The following is a 24,446-nucleotide window of genomic DNA, read 5'->3' on the forward strand; positions in this document are numbered from 1 at the left end:
TTTTAGTCGCCTTTTGTGACTCAAGTGGGAACACTCAGTGGAAGTACTCTTTTTTCCCCTACCACAGGGTGCAGCAAAAATGGAAATGCACACTCAGAGGAGTGGTACAGGACAGTATTATGATTGGAGGGAGAGCATAACAGGGGGATTGTAGCAGTATAATAAAGCAGCAGCATTTCTCTATGAGTAGAGACTTTCTTTGACAAACAAAATTATGTGTTACTCTGGTTCCATAGGGGCACCCCATATAGACCCTAGAGCAATGTTTCTCAACCAGGGTTCCACAGACAATAGGTTATTGTAATAATGTAATATAGACATCATCCTATCTAACCTATTATTACAATGAGAATAAAATGAGAAAGATATGGTATATGTGTATTTCTTTTTTGTGCAGGGGTTCCTTGAGACATGCAATATATTTTAAAGGTTACGCAAGGGTAAAAGGTTGAGAAACGCTGCCCTAGAGTATCAGCTACATGCTATTGAGCAGATTTTTACCTCACAATAACATGCAGCCAATACCTCAGATGGGGTGTGTGTATGTATATATATATAAAACAAAAACAAATATATAACAAAAGAAAAGAAGAATAAAATATAGATAAAAAGTAAACAAAAACTATAACAAATCCATATCCATAAGATCAAATGAAATCCAAATTTCAATGGATGCTTTTAGAAAAACCAGTAAGCGGATACCCCTACCCCTTGAAGATTGACATATGGAATGTGGCAGGCAGGATGAAGGCCAGGAGGGTGCAGCATGTGGCTCCAATCAGGCTCATCAGGATGGCAAAGTTTGGTACGGCCACTACGACGAACCCTGTTGTGGCAACTAATGCCAGGCGCAGCAGATTCTGGTAAATAAAAAAGGATAATATATACCATATTCCCCCTTCTCTCTTGTAAGGAGTTGGTGGTCAAGTCAAAGCATACACCAACCTCATACACATTAAAACCTATTCATCATCTCTCCAATCTCAGCCTCTTGAAGGTGAAGAGTCATCCCTCTCCCTCACAACACCACTCAGATTGAGGGTAATGTAGCAAGGCACAGCACTTCCACAGTAGGGTCTAACAGACATAGATGGTTTACCCCCACTGAGCAGGTTGAATGCCAGCCCTCAAATTTCAAGTGAGATTCAAACAAAACCAGTCATACAACACAAAAGTAACCAGTACATACTCCCTTGGTAGGTGACATCTGTAGGCCAAGTGATCTGTCAAGCAAGTGAGTGACTGGGAAGAGCATCATTGGGTAAGTGAAGAACAAGGAAATACCCAGACATATCTTCACCAAGGCTGCAAAGTCTATTGGGGAATCCCCTTCCCCATGCTTGAGGTTCAATGTGATGATGTCCTGAGTATCTGTAAAAGAATCATCATCATCATCCAAATTTCAAATAAATGGGCTTGCACAAGGTATACCTGAGTATGTCAAAGTCTGATCTAGGTATTATGTTTAAACATTCCAGGAATGAAGAAAAGACACGAAAAAATGGGAAAATAGAGAAAACATGAAGAAATGGGCACAAGTTCTCCACATGTGCAGCAAAAAATTATTGTGAACCTAGACACATAGAAAAATGCAAGGAAGAATCCAACCTATTCCACAGGTATGTAAATGGCAAACTGAAGAACAAACAAGAAATAGAAAAGCTGCGCCAAGGTAAACATGAATATACAGAAGAACTGGAAATGGCTGAAATTATGAACAACCATTTCAAATCAGTATTCACAATAGAAAACTCACCTAACTGTGAGGAAATAGAGAGAGATCCCCCCTCAATAAAAGAAATAATTGTAACACAAAAGGAAATCAGCAACCAAATCAAAACCCTTGATGTCAGAAAATCACATGGTCCAGACGGAATTACAAATTGGATACTGAAAGAATGCATGAAAGAATTAACAGACAAAATATACATACATACATATACCAAGGCTTCTTCCCCCTTACAAGGGAGGTAGCCAAAAAGGAAAAGGCATAAAATCATTCCCACCCATTCCATCCCTGAATACACTCCACTCCCCCTCCACCCTCCCTCTTATCTTAGCACCTCCTAGATGACGGGTCATCCCTGCACCTTGTCCACTGCCCTGGGTCAGAAGCAGTGTCGCAAGACACAGCACATCCACAGCAAGGCCGCTTCATTAAATCGGCGACCGCCCCCTCTTCGTCCCCCCATTGCATAAAAGGAGAGGACGGGGAGAAATCCCTTCGGGCTGCGTCAAATTTTGCTCACACATACTACCTCACCCCCCACCCCCCGCCCATTCCACCTCATGCAATCACAACATCATCCATATACAACCATTCTCCGTTCACCCCTGTCTTCTGTCCTCTCCCGTCCTTCCTCAACAGACATTCCCCTCTTCCCCAAAGCCCCCTTCACCCCATCCATCCACCTCATCCTAGGACGTCCCCTCATGTTCACTCCCTCCACATCTGCCTTCCATACCTCTTTTCCTAGTCTTTCTTCACTCATTCTTTCCATGTGTCTAAACCATCCTAATATTCTTTCATCAACCCTATCTCCCAGCTCCTTTTCCACCCCCGTTCTCCTCCTCACCTCCTCATTTCTCACTCTATCTAGCCTAGTAACCCCCATCATACTTCTCAGACACCTCATCTCAAACACATTCAAACACCTTCTCTCTTCTTCTCTTATGTTCCATGTTTCTGCCCCATACAGTGCTGTTGGCACAATCACTCCTTCATACAGTCTCCTCTTAGCATCCATTCCCAAATGTTTATTCCTCATTACACTCTTTAATCCACCAAGGCATTTACTCGCTTCTCTCAATCTACATTCTACCGCCACCTTCACTCCACCTTTTCCTGCCACATTTGCACCCAAGTATCTAAAACTATCCACTTCCTCCAGTCGCTCTCCCTTAATGCTCACTTCCAGTCTACTGCCACTTTCACCCCTTGTACATCTCATCACCTTACTTTTACCCACATTTATCTTTAGCTTTCTTCTATCACATACTCTCCCAAACTCTGCCACCAACTTCCTCAATCCCTCCTCCGATCCTGCCACAAGCGCAGTGTCGTCCGCAAACAACAGCTGGCTCACCTCCCACTTTTCTCCATTTTCTTTAACCATCTCCAATCCCTGACCCACTACCCTTGCATTTACCTCTCGCACCACCCCATCCATGTATAAGTTGAACAGCCAGGGCGACATAACGCATCCTTGACGAAGTCCCACCTTTACCTCGAACCACTCACTCTCTCCATTTCCAATCCTGACACAAGCTCTACTACTCTCATAAAAACTCTTGACAGCTCCCAAAATTTTCTTCCTATCCCGTATATCTGCATAACCTCCCACAGTGCCTTTCTGTCTACCCTATCATAAGCCTTTCCAGATCCATAAAAGCCAAAAGAACATCCTTCCCATTTCCGATAGCTTTCTCACATATCTGTCTTACCACAAAGATCTGATCTACACAACCTCTACCTGTCCTAAATCCACACTGTTCCTCACCAATTACTCCTTCTGTTCCTCTCCTAATCCTCTCAATCAAGATCCTCCCATAAGCCTTCCCAACTACACTTAACAAGCTAATCCCTCTGAAACTACTACATTCACACTTGTCCCCTTTTCCCTTGTAAAGAGGAACTATACAGGCACTCCTTCAGTCCTCCGGCACTCTACCCTCTCTCCAGCAAACATTAAATAACCTCACCAACCAGTCCACCATCACTGTACCTCCCTTTTTCAGACATTCTGCATGGCATCCATCCAGACCAGGTGCCTTACCTGCTTTCATCATCTTAACAACTGCCTTCACCTCATCCTTCCTTATTTCTCCTCCATTCTCCTCACTCATTACTCTCATTTTCTTCGCATTTCCCACAGCAGCTATATTTCCTTCCCTATCCTCCTTCACATTTAGCAACTCCCTAAAATATTCTGCCCATCTTCCCCTTACTGCCTTCTCTTCCATTATCATCTCTCCATCTGCACCTTTTACCTTTTCTTCTCTACTTGATTAGCCTCCTCTTCCTCTCTTAATTTCTTTCCAAAAATCTTTTTATTACTTTCAAAATTTTCTGTCATACTCTTACCCCATTTCACATCTGCTCTCCTCTTTGCAACCTTTACCTTTTGCTTTACTTCTCTTTTCTTTTCTTTGTACCTCTCATATGACTCCCTCATCCTATTTTGTAACCAATCTGTGAAAGCTCGCTTCTTCTCTCCTACAACCTTCTTTGTTTCCTCATCCCACCATTCACTACCCTTTCTTCTATTTCCCCCTGTCCTTCTTGTTCCATACACCATCCTTGCACACTTTATGACTCCCTCCTTGAACCATCCCCATTCCTCCTCCACACCCTGCTCTACTCTATCCTTTACTCCCTCCCACTCCTCCTTCAGCTTCTTTCCGTACTCCTCCTTTTCCTTTTCATTCAAAGAGTTCACTCTAAGAACCTCCCTACCTTTTGTCCCTTTCCTCTTTCTCCATCTATCCTCCACTCTCAACTTACCTTCCACCAAAAAATGATCTGATATTCCCCCACCCTCTCCCCTTAGCACATGTACATCCTTAACTCTTCCTATCATAATCCTATTTACCACTACATAATCCATTAGCGCTCTATCTACCACCCTTCCCTCCACCACCCTCTCCCATGTGTACTTATGCTTGACTTTCTTCCAAAACACTATATTTGCTATCATCAACTCTCTAGACACATTTCCACCATCAACTCTCCACTACGATTCTTTCCTGGAACTCCACATTTCCCAACCACTCCATCGATTGGACCATTTCCTACCCTAGCATTAAGGTCTCCCAGTACTATTACATTGACATTTCTTCCTAAATCCTCTATGCACTCATTTAAATCTATCCAAAAGGCCTCCCTTTCTTCTACACTCTTCTCACTGCCAGGCCCATATGCACTTACAAAAACCCACATCTCCTTTCCCAGTTTCACCTTCATCCACATTATCCTTGAGGAAACCTCCTTCCACTCCACTACCCGTTTACCTATCTCTTCATTTACTAGAATAGCCACCCCTTCCCTCCTTCGCCTTCTCTTCACTCCTGATAACCTCCCACTTACACTCACCCTTCCCTTTCAACTTAGTTTCACTCAAAGCCGACACATCCATCTTTCTTCTCACAAGCATACTACCTATCTCTTCCCTTTTACTCTCATCTGTACCACATTCACGCACATTAAAAGACCCAAACCTTAGGGTGCTGGTCCGAGAACTTCCAGACCCTCTTATGCCTTCTCATTTTGTTTAGGAATGTCCCCTGTGGGGCTACAAGGAGAAGGATGCCTAGTCCCAATCCCCGTCCCTTTCTTCTCGCCTCTTACAATCCAAGTGGAAATACTTGGTGGCAGTATTCTTTTCCCCCACCACAGAAAAAGAATACTCAGAGAAATGGTACAGGACAGCAACAAGGGGTTGGGGGACAGCATAACGGAGGGACAGTCGTAGTATAAAAGTGTCATCATTTCTCTATGAACAGAGTTTTCCTCTATCATAGACAAAATTATGTGTGGCTCTGGTCCGTAGGGGCACCCCATATAGACCCTAAAGTCCCAATCCCCGTCCCTTTCTTCTCGCCTCTTACAATCCAAGTGGAAATACTTGGTGGCAGTATTCTTTTCCCCCACCACAGGGAATTCCCCCACCACAGAAAATGAATACTCAGAGAAATGGTACAGGACAGCAACAAGGGGTTGGGGGACAGCATAACGGAGGGACAGTCGTAGTACAAAAGTGTCATAATTTCTCTATGAACAGAGTTTTCCTCTATCATAGACAAAATTATGTGTGGCTCTGGTCCGTAGGGGCACCCCATATAGACCCTAAAGTATCAACTGCATGCTACTTTGCCACAATAACAAGCAGCCAATACCCCAAATATATATATATATATATATATATATATATATATATATATATATATATATATATATATTACACATATATACATATATATATATATATATATATGTATATATATACATATATATATACACATATATATATATATTATATATAAACATATATATACATTCATATATATATATATATACACACACACGCACTTCAACGAACGGACGGCTTAGAGGACGTTCTGAAGATAAAGTGAAATTTCGTGGATCCCGAAGCAAAGGAAGTACCTATTGTATTTACAGGGTGGGGGGGAAATTGCTCGTGGTGTAGGGGAAAGTGAGGAAAAAGGAGAAGGGGAGGGATTACTGAGGGAAATGGAAGGAAATGAGGAAGGAGAGGACTTGGCCCAGGCAGGCAGACGCCATGTAAACAAAAGAGGTCCCGACCAATTTAGTGACGACGAAATGTCTAACAAAATGTAAAGATTAGAAACATAGATAAGAACAATTCAATGGAAGGTGAGGATAACAATTTCCAAGGATTTAAAGAGGGGGAGGCGGATACCAACCTCCCCCGACTAGCAAAACTGGAGGAAAGGCTTGAACAAATGACTGAACATTGGGAGGTTAGGTTCGGTAAAATGTCAAAACTTGCAGAAAAGTTTGAAAGATTGGAAGAACTAGAGAAGGCGAACAAAAACTTAACTGATGAAATAGAAGAACTAAAAAGACATTTAAGAGAAGTAAAAGAGGAGAATAAAGAATTAAAAAGGAACAATAAAGACGATAAAGAAACAATAGCAAGAGAGGCACAGGGGTGGAGAAAGATACAGGAAAATAGTAAAATTGCATTAACTGATATAATTAAACAGCAAATGAAAGAACAAACTGAAGACTCAGTTATCAAAGTGATGAGACAGAAGGAGAATATTGTAAGAGACTTAGCAGACAAAAAGAAATGTATAATTATACTAGGAATGGAAGAGAAACATAACCCAGATAGAACCTCAAGAATCAAAGAGGAAAATGAAAAAGTAAGCAGTTTACTGGAATTAGCTCAGGAAGATGAACCAGAAATAATGAAACAAATCGAAGAGAAGTTCAGACTCGGAAAGTATAGTACAGATAAGTCCAGACCAATTAAGATTAAATTCAGGTCACAAACGACGGCAGAGAATATCTTATCCAAAACAGGGAAACTAGCAACAAGTGAACAATATAAAAAGGTATGGATAAAAAGGGAAATGAATAAAGAAGAAAGAGAGGAAGAAAAAAAAGAAAAGACTTGAAGCTAAGGAAAAAAACGAGAACAGAACAGAGTCAGAAAAAGAGAGATTCTATTGGAGAGTAGTGAATATGAAACTAAGGAAATTCGACACACAAGAGAAAAACAAAAGGGAAACAGAGAACACAATGGAAGTGGCAGAAAACTAAGAGTGTCTTACACAAATATAGATGGATTAATAACAGGATTGAATGAGCTGAATGATTATTTGAAGGAAAAAGAACCGGACATAATGGGAATTGTAGAAACAAAATTAAAAGGTCCACTACCACCCAACAGTGTAGGACATGATGCATACAATTATTGGATTAGAAACAGAGAGACAAAGCAAGGGGGTGGAGTTATGTTCCTGACTAAGAAGGATATAAACGTGAGGTGTGTCACATATGGAAAGAATACAGTAGAGATGATAATGATCGAAGTGGAAGACAGAGATAAGAAGAGCAGAAAGTTTGTGATAAATTATGTGCCTCCGAAAACAGCCTCGTGGGAAGAGAGTGAACATAAAAGTATGTTAGAGGACACAAAGATAACATTAAATAAGATAATGGAAGATGGAGGAAGAATAGTTATGATGGGCGACTATAATTGCAAAGAAATCTGCTGGGAAGAGATGACAGTAAAGGGTGGAGACGGCTCATGGGGAAACGCTCTACTTGAGATGATTACTGACAATACAATGACACAGTGGATACAGGAGAACACTAGGTATAGAAATGAAGAAGAACCATCGAGATTAGACCTAATAATTACATCTGAACCTAGAATAGTGGACAAGATTGAATATAAAACACCAATAAGTAAAAGTGACCACATATTGATTGAACTGGAACTAAATGAAGAAAAATACATGAAAAGAAATGAACAATATAGAAAAGGAAGAATGATGTATGAAAAAACAAACTTTGATAAAATAAGAGAATTCTTTCAAAAAGAAAACTGGGAAGAAATATACAAAGAAGAAACAACAGTGGAAGAGAAATGGAATATTTTGACAAAAATTTACAAAAAAGGAGTGGAAAAGTATGTCCCAAGACAAAAACAAGAAAAAGAATATGTAAAATGCTGGTACAATAGAAGTTGTAGGGAGTTAAAAGACAAAAGAGACAAAGCTTGGACCAGATGGAAAAAAGACAGAAGGCCTGAAAAATGGAAAAAATATACGTGTTATAGAAATGAATATGTACAAGCATGCAGAGAGGACAAGCCAAAATATCAAAAAGATGTCATAGAAAAGTGTAAAGATCAACCAAAACTATTTTACAGATTTGTAAACAACAAATTGAAAAACAAACAAGACTTGGAGAAATTAAGACAAGGAGTTCAATACACAGAGGAAATTGAAATGGTGGAAATTATGAACAAACATTTTAAATCAGTGTTTACAAGGGAGAACATACAACCTGAAAAGATCAAATGGAAAGAGAAAGTCCCTCCCATGAAAGAAATAGAAGTAACAAAGAACGAAATATTGAACCACTTGAGTAATCTTGATGTCAGAAAATCGCATGGACTAGATGAAATAGCAAACTGGATTTTGAAAGAATGCAGGAATGAACTGGCAGACAAAATACATAGCATAATAAACAGTTCCTTAAAAGAAGGAAAGTTCCAGAAGATTGGAAAAAAGCAAATATAGCACCCATATATAAAGGAGGAAATAAAGAAGACCCCTAACAACTATAGACCAGTCTCCCTAACAAGTACAATAGCAAAAATTTGTGAAAGAATTGTCAAAAGTAGATGGGTAAAATATTTAGAAAAAAAAAGTGCTAAATCCAAGGCAATTTGGATTCAGACAAGGACGATCATGCGTCACCAATTTAATATGTTTCTATTCAAGGCTAATAGATATAATACAAGAAAGAGATGGATGGGCTGATTGTGCATTTCTAGACCTAAAAAAAGCTTTTGACAAAGTACCACATAAGAAGTTGATTAAGAAATTAGAAACTGAAGGAGGAATACAGGGCAAACTGCTTAATTGGATGGAAGATTTTTTGCAAGAAAGGAAAATGAGAGTAGTGATAAGAGACAAACACTCAAAATGGGATGAAGTAATAAGCGGTGTTCCGCAAGGAACAGTTCTGGCCCCAATAATGTTTGCTATATATATTAATGATATGGATGAAGGAATTGAAAGCTATATGAGCTTCTTTGCAGATGATGCAAAACTACTGAAAAGAGTGAACACGGAAGAAGATTGTGAATCACTACAGAGTGATCTAAATAAAGTAAAGGAATGGAGTAGGAAGTGGGAGATGGAGTTCAATACAAAAAAGTGTAGTATAATGGAATTTGGAAAAAGCAAAAACAGAATAACAGGATCATATAAATTGGGAGAAGAAGGAATAAAAAAAGTAGAAAATGAGAAGGACCTGGGAGTCATTGTTATGAATAATATGTCACCTGAGAAACATATAAATAAGATTTTTGGAGAAACTTATAATCTAATAAGAACAATCAAAGTTGCATTTACATACCTGGATGAAGAAATGGTGAAGAAAATTCTAATCACCCTGATAAGACCAAGATTGGAATATGCAGCAACAATATGGTCACCAAGTACAAAAAAATGTATAAAAAAACTTGAAAGAATACAAAGAGCAATTACAAAATTGGCACCAACACTCTCAAAACTATCATATGAAGAGAGACTGGCAAAACTTGAACTACAGACACTAGAGCAAAGAAGAGAGAGAGGAGATTTGATAGCTATTTACAGAATCAAGAAAGGCATAGAAATTATGGATAGAGAGAATCTGATAAAATGGGATGATAGAAATACAAGAGGACACGGAAAGAAAATAAAAAAAACAGCTATAGAAGAGATCTGAAAAAGAACAGCTTTCCTCACAGAGTAATAGACAGTTGTAACAAGTTAGATGAGAAAGTGGTGTGTGCAAAAACAATACATGAATTTAAAAATAGTTTAGATAAAATGAGATATGAAGACGGGACACCACGAGCATAGCTCCCCTTCCCGTAAAATACAACTAGGTAAATACACACACACATATATATATATATATGCAAGTAACTACTAGGAAAATGAAAACTTGGTAACCAAATGTTAACACAGAGACAAAAGTTCAGCAATAAAAACATACTTTCACTTCCATTCCATGAGAATTTGATCAGTCTTCCTCATATTTTTAGCACCTTTGGAACACAAGTTCTTTAAAAATAACAATACTGTAAAAAGCCTATTGATAAAAAATTCACCTACAGTCAGAGAAGGGTGCGTATATAGCATCCCATGTAAAGAATGTAATTTTAAATATATAGGTCACACTGGTAAAGATTTTAAATTGAGGATAAGCCAGCATAAATATTGCATCAGAACAGGACAAATATCAAATGGGTTATTTGTACATATGAAAGATTTTAATCATTGTACTGAATGGAATAAACCTGAAAAAATTGTCTTAAATAAAAACATTAAGGAGAGGAATATTATTGAATCATGATATATTAAGAATACCTTCGAGAACAACATGAATATGAGTTCAGTATTGTACAAATTGGATAATTTTATCATTAAAAAAGTTGTCGATGGTAGGCATGTAACCTGACAACCTGTGTTGAGTTAGTCACAGTGGACCTTCCCCTAGTTTATTTCATGTTCTGTATGTACTGTATATGATGTCCTTATTTCTCTTGTTTATATTGTACCTTTGAAGAAGTCTTAAACAGATGAAAACATCCGGTTACCAAGTTTTCATTTTCCTAGTGGTTACTTGCATATTTTGTGAATCACATGTTTGTGATTTCTGTGTGTGTGTGTATACATACATACATACATACATATATATATATATATATATATATCTCTTTATACATACATACATATAGTGTATGTGTAATGCTTGCTTGTTTAGGAAATTTCCTGGGAATGCAAGAAGTTACTGCCTTCATATAGCTCTCTTTAATAAAGACATGATAATCACACAAAATGTTTGAAATTCAGCTCAGCATAGAAAAATGTTAATAAAATTAAGTTTCCCAAAATGAGTATCAGAAGAACCACAAAGAAAAAGTCTGCTTCATTCCATAAATCTTTTGGTACTTACGAGGTCCAAAGGAGAGATACCCTGATGTGCCAAAGGTAATGTACAGAAGTGTGATGCCTGACATGGTACATATGAAGAGGGAGCGGAACTTGTGGCGGCAACTTTCAGCCACAGATTCTTCCAAAGACAAGATCATGCCTGCACCCTGTTGATAATAATCAAATATATATGTTACACTAAGGTCTGGAGTTGTGATCAACAAGAAAACATGTGCATTACAAGAGGTGTACTAAGAGGGGTATGTGGTACTGAAGTGCTAGCAACCTCACCTCCTGAGAGATAATTTACTGAAAAAAGTCATGGGGGATGGACTGAAGGGTTAACACTGGTAGCCTGGCCAACTATCAGAGGATCCTCAGTCTTTCTTCTATGTCTTGTCACCTCATTTTGTAGGCAATGGAATGGAAGTTGAAAGTGCTATTTATTCATAGTATATATAAATGATATAGACCACGGACTGAAATCTGTCTCCAACTTTCCTGATGATGCAGAAATGTGTGGAATGACAAATGATCACTTAAACCAATTAGATATTCAAGATTTAGAAAAACTACAGTAATGGTCTGAAAAATGGCTAATGAAATTCAACACAAGTAAATGTAAGATTATGCATATAGATAAAAATAACAATAAGTACAATTTCAAGTTATTGGGAAATTCATTAACAAAAGTGGATTGTGAAAAGGACCTTGTTATTATTATAAGTAATGATCTCAAAGTCATCTAAGCAGTGTTTTCCCACCTTAGAGAGAGCAAATAAGATTCTAGGACTGATTGCATGATCTTTTGATTTTAAAAGTCCATCTGTCATTAACAACCTATATAAATTGTTAGTTTGTCCACATTTGGAATATGCTGTTTCCAAAATGGTCACCGAACCTTATTGAAGACATTGACAGATTGGAAAAAGTACAATAGCAAGTCACAAAACTGATTCCAAATATCTGAAATGAATCATACGAAAATTGACTAAAACATATAAATCTATTTTTCTTAAAATTAGTAGAGTCAGGAGTGAGATTTGATATAGTTCTTTAAGATTCTAATGGGAATTAACATCATCAAAAGTGATTAAAGTTTCACACAATGTGAATCAGACAAGAAATAATGGTCTCAAACTGTCAGGAAGTAGATTAATTTAGAAGTGGGTAGAAACAACTTTGCCAACAAAGTAGTAAATGAATGGAATAAACTTCCTGCAGATGTAGTGCAATTCATTACAGCTCAATTTTTTAAGATTCATTTGGATAAACACCTAATGCCTGCCATTTATCTTATGTTATTTTAGTTATTCATTTATCCTTATTTATGTTGTTTTTTTAGAATTTATTTATCTATTTATATTTTATTATAAATCACTATTATCTATCGGTTTATTTATTATCATTTGTTGTTTAACTGTTTGTTTATTATCTATCATTATCTATACATATTTTTTTATATTTTTTGCATCCGACATAGTTATGGACCAAAAGGTTTCCTGTGAGCGTACTCTTCCTTTATAATGCTTTAAATAACTGAGTTCATGCCAGAGGGCAATTATACATGACCAATACCATCACATCTACCCTAAATGTTCAGACAAACAGGGCAAATAAGCATCATTAGTAGCCATTATATTCAAATTTAGATCAACACATCCACTTTTCATATATCAAAGCCTATCTAATGCCCCTCCTATAATAATAATGACAATAACAATGGTGATAATAAATCTATCTATCTATATACAAAGGGTATCTTTCCCCCCCCCCTTATATGGGAGGTAGCCAGCCAAGGCATGCACCCACTCCAACCCTTATCAAAGACTATCTACTGCCCCTCCTATAATATTAATAATAACAATAACAATGGTAATAATAAATCTATCTACCTATATGCAAAGGGTTTCTCTCCCCCCTTTATATGGGAGGTAGCCAGCCAAGGCATGCACCCACTCCAACCCATTCCACTTGCACCCACCACCTTTGTTTCCCTCTCTTCTTAGCTCCTCATGGATGAAGGATCATCCGTCTCCTGCCCATTGTTTGGGTCAGACAAAATACATCCACAGCAGAGCTACTTCACTTACATTATACATACATAGCTACATATACCAAGGGCTTTTTCACCCTTACAAGGGAGGTAGCCGAAGTCCCACCCATTTCATCCCCACATACTACACTCCCATTTAACACCCCTCTCTTCCTCTTTTCTTGGCTCCTCCTGGATGATGGGTCAGCCCTGCATCTTGCCCACTGCCCTGGGTCAGAAGCAATGCAGCAATACACAGCACATCCACAGTCAGGCCGCTTCATTTAATTGGTAACCCACCCTCTGTCCCTTCATGCAGAAAAAGAGATGAGTAGAAATCCTTTCAGGCTGCATCAAAATATAATTCACACTTACTCCCTCACTCCCCCATCCCCCACCCACTCCCCTTCATGCATTACAGCATCATCCATACACAAGCATTCTCCATTCACTCCTATCTTCTGTCTTCTCCCTTCCTTCCTCAACAGACATTCCCCTCTTTCCCAATGCCCTTTTTACACCATCCATCCATCTCATCCTTGGTCACCCCCTCATGTTCACTCCTTCCAACTTTGCCTTCCACACAGCTTTTATCAATCTTTCCTCATTCATTCTTTCCATGTGTCCGAACCATCCCAAAACTTTCATAAACCCCATCTCCCAACTCCTTTTCACCACCACTGTTCTACTCCTCATTTCTCAGGTTTCACTCTATCCAACTTAGTAACTCCTATCATACTTCTCAGGCACCTCATCTCAAACACATTCAAACTCCTCTCTTATGTTCCATGTTTCTGCCACATCCAGTGTTGTTGGTACAATTACTCCTTCATACAATCTCCTCTTAGATATCCATTCCCAAATGTCTATTTCTCATTACACTTTTTAATCCACCAAGGCATTTACTTGCTTCTCTCAATCTACATTCTACCTCCACTCCTCCCTTTCTCACCACATTTGCACCCAAGTATCTAAAACTATCCACTTCCTCCAGTCTTTCTGCCTTAATACTCACTTCCAGTCTGCTGCCACTTTCTCCTCTTATACATCTCATCACTTTATTTTTACCCACACTTATCTTCAACTTCCTTCTTTCGCACACCCTCCCAAACTCCATCACCAACTTCCTCAATCCCTTATCTGATCCTGCCACAAGCAGTGTAACAACAACTGGCTTATCTCCCTCTTTTTTCCATTTTCTTTAACTACCTCTAATCCCTGACCCATTATCCTTGTGTTTACCTCTTGCACCACCCCATCCATGTGTAAATTGAGCAGCCAAGACAACATAAACAATAATAATAGTAAATACATACATATACCAATGGCTTTTCTCCCCTTACAAGGGTGATAGTTAAAGTCAAAGGCATAAAGTAAATAAACAAGTAAATAAGTAATCTTAGTTTTTCAAATACATCCACTGTAAACTGGAATAGCTTGCCACTCAAAATTGCTCATATTTATGTATACATCAATTCAATGTGACCTTTGATGATATGACAACATCTAATAAGCACTTTATTAAGTAGAGTATCATGACAGCATATCATGACATTCATATAAGTCCTGTAATAGCACAAATAGGCAAAAACATTCATGTACACTGACACAACAGTTTCCACAGATGAATTAAATAAATATAAAAGCCTAAGCATTTTGCCATAACTGCCCAGTATAAGTTAGTCATGGTCCTCTTAAGTAAGCTAAGGTAAATGGAAAGTAAAGGTAAGTTATGGATGTACATATCCAGAGTGCATTTCAATACACCTTATTTACGCAGAGTAAAATAAGACATGCATAAAACAACAGACAATGAGGAACTTTTGATTCCTACCTCATAGCAGTAAATGGACACTGCAAAGAAGAATGGGAATCCTTTGATGGAGAACCCTTTGGGGTTAAAGGGCATTTCCTCAGTGTGGGAAAAGTCAAACCAGAACACAACAGCCAATGCCAGGATGTTGGACACTTGAGCAAAGAGGCTGGGGGAGGGAAGGATGCCACGGGTTAGTTGGATCACTGTTACCCAGCGCCCACTTCACGAGGGATACCAGCTGGCAACATATTGGGAATCTAATGATGTAAAGCTATAAATGATAACTACTTAAAAAGGGACAAGGTACAATTCAGAGATGGTCCTTAGTTCACAAGAATTGATTAAAAATGTGTAGACACAAAACCCAGATCTAAGGTTCTGCTATCACCATGCATGTGCCATTAGTCAGGTTTGAGGTTATAGGTAATCTGTTGTAATAATTTTGCTCCTTTGGAGGAGATGGGATAAGAATGTCACTACCTTGTTCCCATGCATGTCATAAAAGATGACTATATGGGCTGAAGTAAAGTGACTGAGGATTCCCCTTTCTGCAGTTATCTCCTAAAAAGTCCAGGCATACTTTGATTCACCTAACCCTCTTCCAAAGGGGAATAGGTCATTGGTATATACATACATATTTCTACAATATATGCCAAAAACCTCTACCACCCTATAAGGGGGCTGACCAAGTCAAAGCATAGATCCAAGTCAAAAATAAACAAACCCCATTCAACCACCCCTCCTATGGCAACTTGGGGAGGAATATGGCACCATACCCCTTGTTTCACTGTTTGGACCATATGCAGAACAGTGAAGCACATCAGAACCCAAAAGCTGATGCTGGTTCACCCCCGCTACTTCACCATACAGCATTCCATTCCTCATCCCCTCAATTATGAAATAGATGAGATCCCTTTAGGAAACAGCATTTCTTCATCTATTTACAATCTCCCTTCACTCATTACCTTTTCTTTGCTCAACAAACATACCACATGCATCCAAAGCTATCTTCAACCCATCCCTTCATTTCATTCTTGATCCTCTTCTTGAGCTCACTACATTTACTTCTGCATTTTTAATTATTTTCTCCCATAACACCAAACTATCTCTGCACTCTCTGATGTACCCCATCTAACAGTTTTCTCTCCACTTCCCCAGTTCTCTGCCTGACCTCCACATTTCTCACTCTATCCATTCTTAAAACACCAATCATATTTCTCAAATACTCAATTAAAATAAATATTCAGTCTATTTCTTTTGCCTCCCTTATATTCCAAGTCTGCTACATGCAGCATCATAGGTACAATCACTCCTTCATAAAACCTTCTCTTCATTCAACCCTGAAATGCCCATTTCTTGTAACACGTTTGACTTCACTCAACAACCTTACCCCTATCCCATATATTTGTAACACATCTCACAGGAGGAATAGAGGCAAAAAACTATCAACATTATTTTTAATTGGAGATTAAACCCCAATCATCAAGGAATATTCCAGACTCTGGTCCTTAGGGATGTTAGTTGAAAACCATATATTGTGTGTATAAAATTTCTGCAGTTGATACCACATATAGGGGGGTAGAAATAGAAAGGGGGTGAGGGAAGAAGAAGGGTATGGGAGAGAAGGTGAGGAGGATGGGGAGGAAAAGTGATTAATAAGAGTTTATGGACTATATTCTGGAGGAGAGCTGTAATCTGAAAGGTTGGTAGAATGCATACATTGTGGCATTTATTAAAAAAATAAATAAAATAAATAAATAAATAAAGTAAGTCCTAGGAGGCTGGTTGGTTAGTTGCAGCCTGTCACATTTTATGGTGGACAGACCCAAGCTATTGTGGGGAAACTTAGGGGAGATCCTAGGGGGATCAGTGGTGTGTTTCCTTCTACCACATAAGCATGGCCCACCCACCTTTACTCAGACACAGCTGGGAATGTCTAGGAAGATACACAAAAGGATTTAGTGTATGGGTAGAGCGTACATGTCATAGGATGGTATTAGATTTGGTTTATTTATGTGTGTGTTGTTAGAATAAGACATTATTTTAGCCCAGCGTCATACAAACGTACACAGTGATATTGTGTAAAGCTTCACTACAAGCACATATTGTTTTTGGTGTCTGCCCTGGGGATTTCAACTCAAGTCACTCACGTGTGAAGCAAGAGTGCTGCCCTTGAGCCAGTTAGAGCTCCTGGGAGGCTGGTCTAGCACAAATATCTATAAAGACTGAAAGCACAATGGTTTAAAAGTTACCTAACTGGTGGAACCAACGATGAATACATGCATATAGTGATCATGCACAATGGATGTCAGCATCACATCCAAGCTAATCATCTTCAAATCCAGTCAATTCCCTCACCTCCATCTGCAGACACAGCCCCAAGGGGCTATTCAGTCTCTGGCCAGAGCTCAGAATCTCTCTCTCTCTCTCTCAATATCAACTGCATTTCCTCCACCTTTCCACGTAAGGAGAGCTGACAAATAGTGACTGCTCCCCTGTTCCTATTACTATAAACCAGTGATATGGAAACAATCCCACACTAATACAACACAGCAAAGAGACCAAAGTTTTTCCCCAAGGAGATCTGTGAGAGGGCCCACTGACTGTTGCCAGCACTATGGAGGTTTCCAGTCAGTGAAACTGAAGGCAACAACTACTGTTATCTATCTTAGCCTAAAATGGCAGCTTTGTATAATGATGATAATGGTTGTCTAGAATTACAGCTGAAATTGACAAGAGAGATTTTAGGACCAGTCAACAGACTGACAGTGTCAGCTCCAATCTCTAGATGGAAGTGATGGAGTTGAAAGATTATGAAGATAGGTGGCAGAGGGAAAGATTATGATGTCCATCTTCCAGGACCACAATTTGGAGATAGCCATCATTGATTCCTTATGCTATACAAAATATGCACACCTAGAAGACCATTTTAACATACAATATACTGCACTGTACATCACAACCTCTTTTAACCAACTACATGTAGGAAGAGCAAGGATGGGAGTGTGACTTGAAGTAGTAACAAGTTACCTGAGCCTGGCACACATTCTTTCACTGGGAAATACAATATAAAATCAAAAGAAAAAGTGCAGTAAAATGGGTAGTTATACATTTTTTTTTCATCTAATCACCCATTATATGCATACCAAGGTGGCTAGGCTTATATGCCAAAGGGCCTTTCCCCCATTTATCAAGGGGGTAGCCAAGTCAAACTAAACACCTGCCGTATGCCATCCAAAACCTATCCATTGCCTTTCCCATCCCCACAAAATGTCATCCTTGCCCCTCACTACACTACTCAGGTCAAAGGCAATACAGCAAGACACAGCACCTCCACAGGAGGGCCCAACAGCTAGAGCTGGTTTACCTCCACCACTTCCTCCCTCATCCAATCAAGAAATATATAGATCAAACAAGAAGAAATCCCTTTGGATCGTGTCATCTCTTCCATTTACAACCATTCTCCATTCACTCCTATCTTTTGCACTCTCTCTTCCCTGGTTGACAAACATGAATCATACATCCAAGGCTCCCTTCATTCCATCCATCTTATTTTTGGTCTTCCTCTAAGTTCACTCCAGCCATTTCCACTTTTCACTTCCTCTGCTAATCTTGGCTCATTCATTCTTTCCATATGGCCAAACCAAATCAGCACTTTCTGATCTATCCTTTCTGACAGCTCTTTCCAAAACTGTCATTTCTATGGATTTCTTAATCATATCTGTTGTTGTGTATACTAACAGTATGTCTTAGTTAAAAAAAATATGGAGCTCGTTTCTTTGCAAAATTGTGTTCATAAAAACACACTTTATTTCAAGTACTATTACCAACTATCTAGGGTTGATCAAAGAATACTGGGAGGGTTTGGGCATATGAAAAGAATGAGAGAGGAGAGACTAGCAAAACAAGTGTGGATGAAGTGAGCTTGAGGGGAAGACCAAGAATGAGATGGATGGATGGGCTGATGGAGGTCTTGGTTAAAAGGGCAATGTCTATTGTACAAGAAAGAGAGAGGGCAAGAGACAGGTGTGACAGGAGAATGGTTGTGAATGAATGATAAATTGATATGGTCTGAAGGGATTTCTCCTTGTCTTCTCCAATTAATTGAGAGTAGCGGGGGTAAACCAACTTTAGCCAACAGGCCCTGCTGTGGAGGTGTTATGTCTTCCTACATTGTTTCTGAACTAAAGCAGGGATGGCCCTTCCTCCACAAGGGGTTTAGATGAAAGGGAAAACAGATGGGCATTGGAGGGATGTGTGATGGGTGAATGACCTGAATGGCTATCTCCCTTATAAGTAGAGAGTAGGCCTTTTGGTATGTAGATACAATATTACTGCCCTCTGGAAATAAATTCTTGGGTGTAATCCCTGTAAGAGACAACTGTACAGTAATTCCTATAATTAGATAATCATTTATTTAACCATAATATTACACTATACCTATCACAAACTGAGATGACAAAAGTAATAACAAGTAAACAGACACTTACCTAAACACTGCCAGCTTGTTGAGATGCCTTAGGAGGGTAAGACCATACAGAGGAGGCAGAAGCAGAATTAACCACATGGACTGACTCAAAATACTCAAGTAGGTAGAGAGGTTCTTGCACAAATAGATCAGATAACCACAGCAGAACCCTTCAAAAGAAAATTGACAAAAAATTCTGTTATTCACCGTAATTCTACCTTGTGAGACAAGAGCTTGAGAGGAAATTCCAGATATATTCTGTGACAAGTGTCAGTTAAGCAGGAATGGGGATTGGGGAAGACTTTAGGGAAGATGAAATTACAAAGATGTGGAATGGCAATAACATTTGTTGCCTTCAGTTTCACTGCACAGCAACCAATGATGGGTACCTGTAACTGTTGGCATTAAAAATCTAAACTGTATTATTATCATGGTTAAGGAAACTGGAGAAAAGCAGGAGGTAAGGCAATTGTTCTCTGCTGATAACATTGTGATTGTGGCAGGATCAGCAGGGGGATTAAGGGAGTTAGTGACGGAGTTTGGGAAGGTATGTGAGAGGAGAAAGTTGAATGTAAAAGTGGGTAAATGTAAGGTGATGAGATTTACACAGGAAGAAGATGGCAACAATTTGGAAGTGAGTCTTAAGGGAGAGAGAGGCTGGAGGAAGTGGATACCCTTAGGTAGGGAGGAGTGGAGGTGGAGGTAGATTGTACATTGAGAGAAGCAATCAAGTGCCTTGAGGGATTAAAATAAGTTTTAAGAAAGACTTTTTGGGAATGGATTTTAAGGAGATTGTATGAGGGGTTGATTGTGCTGACAGCAATATATGGGGCAGAGACATGGAACATAAGAGAGAAAGAGATTAAATCTGCTTGTGATGACATGTCTGAGAAGTATGGTAGGGGTTACAAAGTTGGATAGCATGAGAAATGAGGAAGTGAGGAGGAGAGCAGGGGTGGAAAAGGAGATGGGAGATAGGGTTAATGAATGAGTATTGGGATGGTTTGGACACATGGAAAGAATGAGTGAAGTAAGATTAGTAAAAGAAGTGTGGAAGGCAGCAGAGGATGGAGTGAACAAGAGGGGGCAACTGAAGATGAAATGGATGGGGTGAAAGAAGCTTTTAGCAAGAGTGGGATGTCTGTTGAGCAAGGATGGGAGAAGGCAAAAGACAGAGTTGAGTGGAGAATGGCTGTGTATGGATGATACTGTGATGAATGGAAGGGAGTAAGTGAGGGATGGGATGAAGGATTAAGGAGTTGTTATGTGTGAATGATATTCTGATGCAGCCTAGAGGGATCTCTCCCCATCTTCAATGTTTCTGCATGAGGGGATTAAGAGGGGGGGGGTCACCAATTAAATGAAGCAGTCTTGCTGTGGATGTGCTGTGTCATGCTGCATTGCTTCTGACCCAGGGTGATGGGTGGGATACAGGGATGGCACGTCATGTATGAGGAGCCGTGATGAGATGGAGGGAGGGATGGTGGATGGGAGTGAAATGGGTGGGAATGGAATTATGCCTTCTGATTTTGGCTACCTCCTTAGTAATGGGGAAAGAACCCTTGGTATATGTATAAATGTATCAATTTCACTAATACTGTAATACAGCACTAACAAATTATTTAATTCCAAGCACATTACAGATGCCACATATTTAGACTAGAGGTACAAAAATAGTTCAGAATATCCCACTATACTTCCTTCCTCAGCATGCATAATTCACACAAAATATTTTTCAATCACATCATTTGACTTTCACTACAAAATAACATTTACATATAAGAGTTCCTGTACAAATAATTTTAATATACATCTTTTTTTTTGTCTCCTAATGTTAGCAAATACTTTTGTTTCTACCTCTATAAGATAATTCTAATGGTTTACAATTATCTAAATTTCAACTTCTTTCATTATTTCTGGTACTCTTTGCCACTTAGTCCAATTACTATCACACATTTTGTAATCTACTCTAAATCATTCCTATTTCCTATCTACATTAAAAATGTTAAAGAAGACCATGTCTTCATTCTTTTGATTTAGGAAGGCATCTGGTTACTACATGACTTCATTTTTTTCCTTCTGGATGATATAAAAAGTGGCCACATCAGCTATGAAAATAATGCTGGTGGTGGCACTTAAATCACATATGATATAATTTGAAGTGCCTAAAATAGCCTATTGTTTGAAGCACCACAACTTATCATATTGTGGAACATACTACCCTATTTTCATGTAAGTACCATAGCCTTCAAAAGTATGACTAATTTCTAGGATGAGGAATCCTTTCACTTATGTTAAAAAAACTCACCAACTTGTGATATGACGATGGCAATATCCACTAGCCTCTTCCCGCTGGGTCCAAGAGCAAATAAACCCACATCCCCATAAGTAAGATCAGTGGATGGGGTGGGAGGATGTGCTTCATCATCATCCTCAGAGGAGTCTGGGGGTATGAGTGGGACATTGGTTTCCATGGTAATGGTTTTACCCCCTGACCGACCCCCTGAATTGAGGATTGCATACTTGCAGTCGATGAGCATGATCATGGCCGATATACTTAGATACCCTACCATAGACATGATAAGGGCACCCTCAATTATGCCAGACTGAAAAAAGAAATGTGATTAAGAACTAATGAGTAAGCAATCAATAAATGAGGATATTACACAAATTAATTATTAATCAAATGTTGCCTTGAGTTTCACTAAATGGAAAACCTGCAACCCCATAGTGGTTAGCAATAGTCCTTGTGCCCCACAACAGATCTCTATGGGAAGACACTTTGGACTGTTGTTTGTGTTGTATTAGTGCAGGATCATTTCTATGTCACTGGTTTAGAGTGGTAGGGGAAGGAATGCAGTCACCAATGTCAATTCTGTATGTGTGAATAAAAAAAGTAAAAGTTGACAGAAAAATATCCTAGGCCCAGTTCAGGGACTGAGTGTCTGCCCCTCAGAGTTGCACCTCCATCATGGGCAGCTTCACTATCTTGCAGGACTACCGCATGCAGGTACCAATCATTAGTTAGTCCCTAACTAAAAATAACAACTACTGCCTCAAGTTCCAAGCGATTAAAACTCATAGTTCTACGCAAGTGCCCTCAAATTAATCCAACACATTCAAAGCACACAAACACAACCCATCATACACAACATAAAGACAACCCCGGCAATATTCCACTCAAATATCTACACAATATGCCCATACTTGACCATACACAATTAAATGACAAAATAAGCATTCCTCAATAAATCAACAAGTTCTATACTTCATCAAATTCACCACGGTCATCCCAGCAGAGAAACCACTACCAAGGCAAGAAAAAACTGCATTGGCACACCTACAATCAGGTCACAACTCGGCACTAAAATAGTGCTCACACAAAACTGTCCTGACAAGACACACCAAGTGACCTTGATGCAACCACCCCACAGAAGATAAATCAAGTATGACAACTGGAGATTGAGATGACAAGAACCCACATGTATAGCTACCTTCTTGCATACTACAGTTAGGTAACTACAGATTACCTAACATTACATTGTTCTACATCCACTCCAAACAGCAACACAAAACCTCTTCATTGAATGTCTATGGGCTAAACCAGTGGTCATAGCAGTTTTCTGAGAGGGTCACACAAGTCTCGAGCAAGAGAAAACCAGGGAAACAGTTTGACTGACCTATTTCCTGAAATCCACAGCCTCAAGTGGCTGGCAGTGGTCCTTGAACCTTCCCACTGATATTTCTGGGAAAAAAATTTGGATTGTTGTCCATGCTGTATTAACGTGGAACAAATTCTTTGTCTCTGCCTTATTGTAAAAAGAGGAGTGCAGTCCTAGTTTATGGTTCTCATGTGAAAAGGTGAAGAAAATATGGATAAAGTTATTATAGTAATAGAGATCTTGAGCCTTGTCCGCAGATCAAATGTAAATGCCCCATGGCACCTATGTATGAAGGTGAGGGCAATGACAGGTTTTGAAGATGGGTGGCAGGAGAAGGGAGATGATTCTCTCCAACACCCACCTTGTAGAACCACCACATCCTGGTACCTGTCACTGGTCACGCACAGGCTAACTGTATTCCAAAAACAAATGTGTAATAATCTATCTGACGCTCATATTTTCCTAAGGAAATCAGTGAATTCTCTCAGTCATAATTTTTTCCATTGCTCCATGCCACTCTTGCAGGAGACATATACAATAATGACAAGAAATGGCTAAATAACTATTAGACAGTGCAGAGTAACCAAATACAACCAAATCTCTGGGATTAAAACTATGATGGAGTTCCCAGAGGAGCTATACTCTCACCTGCATTACTCAACCTTTTCACAACCTCCTAACACCAAATTCAGACCATAACATCATGGTGATCATCTACACAGACGACCGGACAATAATAACCCAGAAGAGCAATAACAAAATAATTGCTCATAACACCACAGCCTAGTCAGACAAATTAAAGTAATCGGCTTTGAAATAACAATGACAGCATAAAAAAAACAAAAAAAAAACAGTAACATTAATCACTCCAAAGAATCACAATTCAGAGCAACATCCAATGGTAAAATTGAATGTCCAAACCCTTTCACTAAAAGAGAACCCAAAACTCTGGGCCTCACTTTTGATATTCACATGACCCTTAACTTACATATCAAATAATTGACACTGAAAATTAGCAAGAAAATAAACATACTAAAATCAACTGAAAGCACAGGTTTTGGACAGAAGAAGATAACTCTAATTAGTCTACAAATAATTCTTGAGGATCATATTTGACTATGCTTCTACAACATGGTTCCTAACACTTAGGAAAACAAATATACCTTACAAAACAAAGCATTGAGAATAATAACTGTATACACCAAATATCATGCCAATAAAACAACTGCACAAAGATATTAAAATCCTCCCCAG

At 39.0% G+C, this 24,446-nt stretch overlaps 1 protein-coding gene across 1 annotated transcript in view; it reads right to left on the minus strand.

Annotated features, from left to right (window-relative positions):
- Positions 1–24,446, minus strand: part of LOC143024702 (uncharacterized) — a 41,993-nt gene that overhangs the window by 13,129 nt on the left and 4,418 nt on the right. The window contains exons 2-7 of the mRNA XM_076183744.1: positions 21,839–22,136; positions 19,553–19,700; positions 15,081–15,228; positions 11,234–11,378; positions 1,190–1,371; positions 709–860 (exon numbers count right to left, since the gene is read on the minus strand). Of these exons, the coding sequence (XP_076039859.1) occupies positions 709–860; positions 1,190–1,371; positions 11,234–11,378; positions 15,081–15,228; positions 19,553–19,700; positions 21,839–22,136 (1,073 nt within the window). The remainder of the gene's footprint in view (positions 1–708; positions 861–1,189; positions 1,372–11,233; positions 11,379–15,080; positions 15,229–19,552; positions 19,701–21,838; positions 22,137–24,446) is intronic.

This window comes from Oratosquilla oratoria, chromosome 4, assembly GCF_046742065.1.
Source record: "Oratosquilla oratoria isolate Oo_2021 chromosome 4, ASM4674206v1, whole genome shotgun sequence".
Classification (NCBI taxonomy): Eukaryota; Metazoa; Arthropoda; class Malacostraca; order Stomatopoda; family Squillidae; genus Oratosquilla; species Oratosquilla oratoria.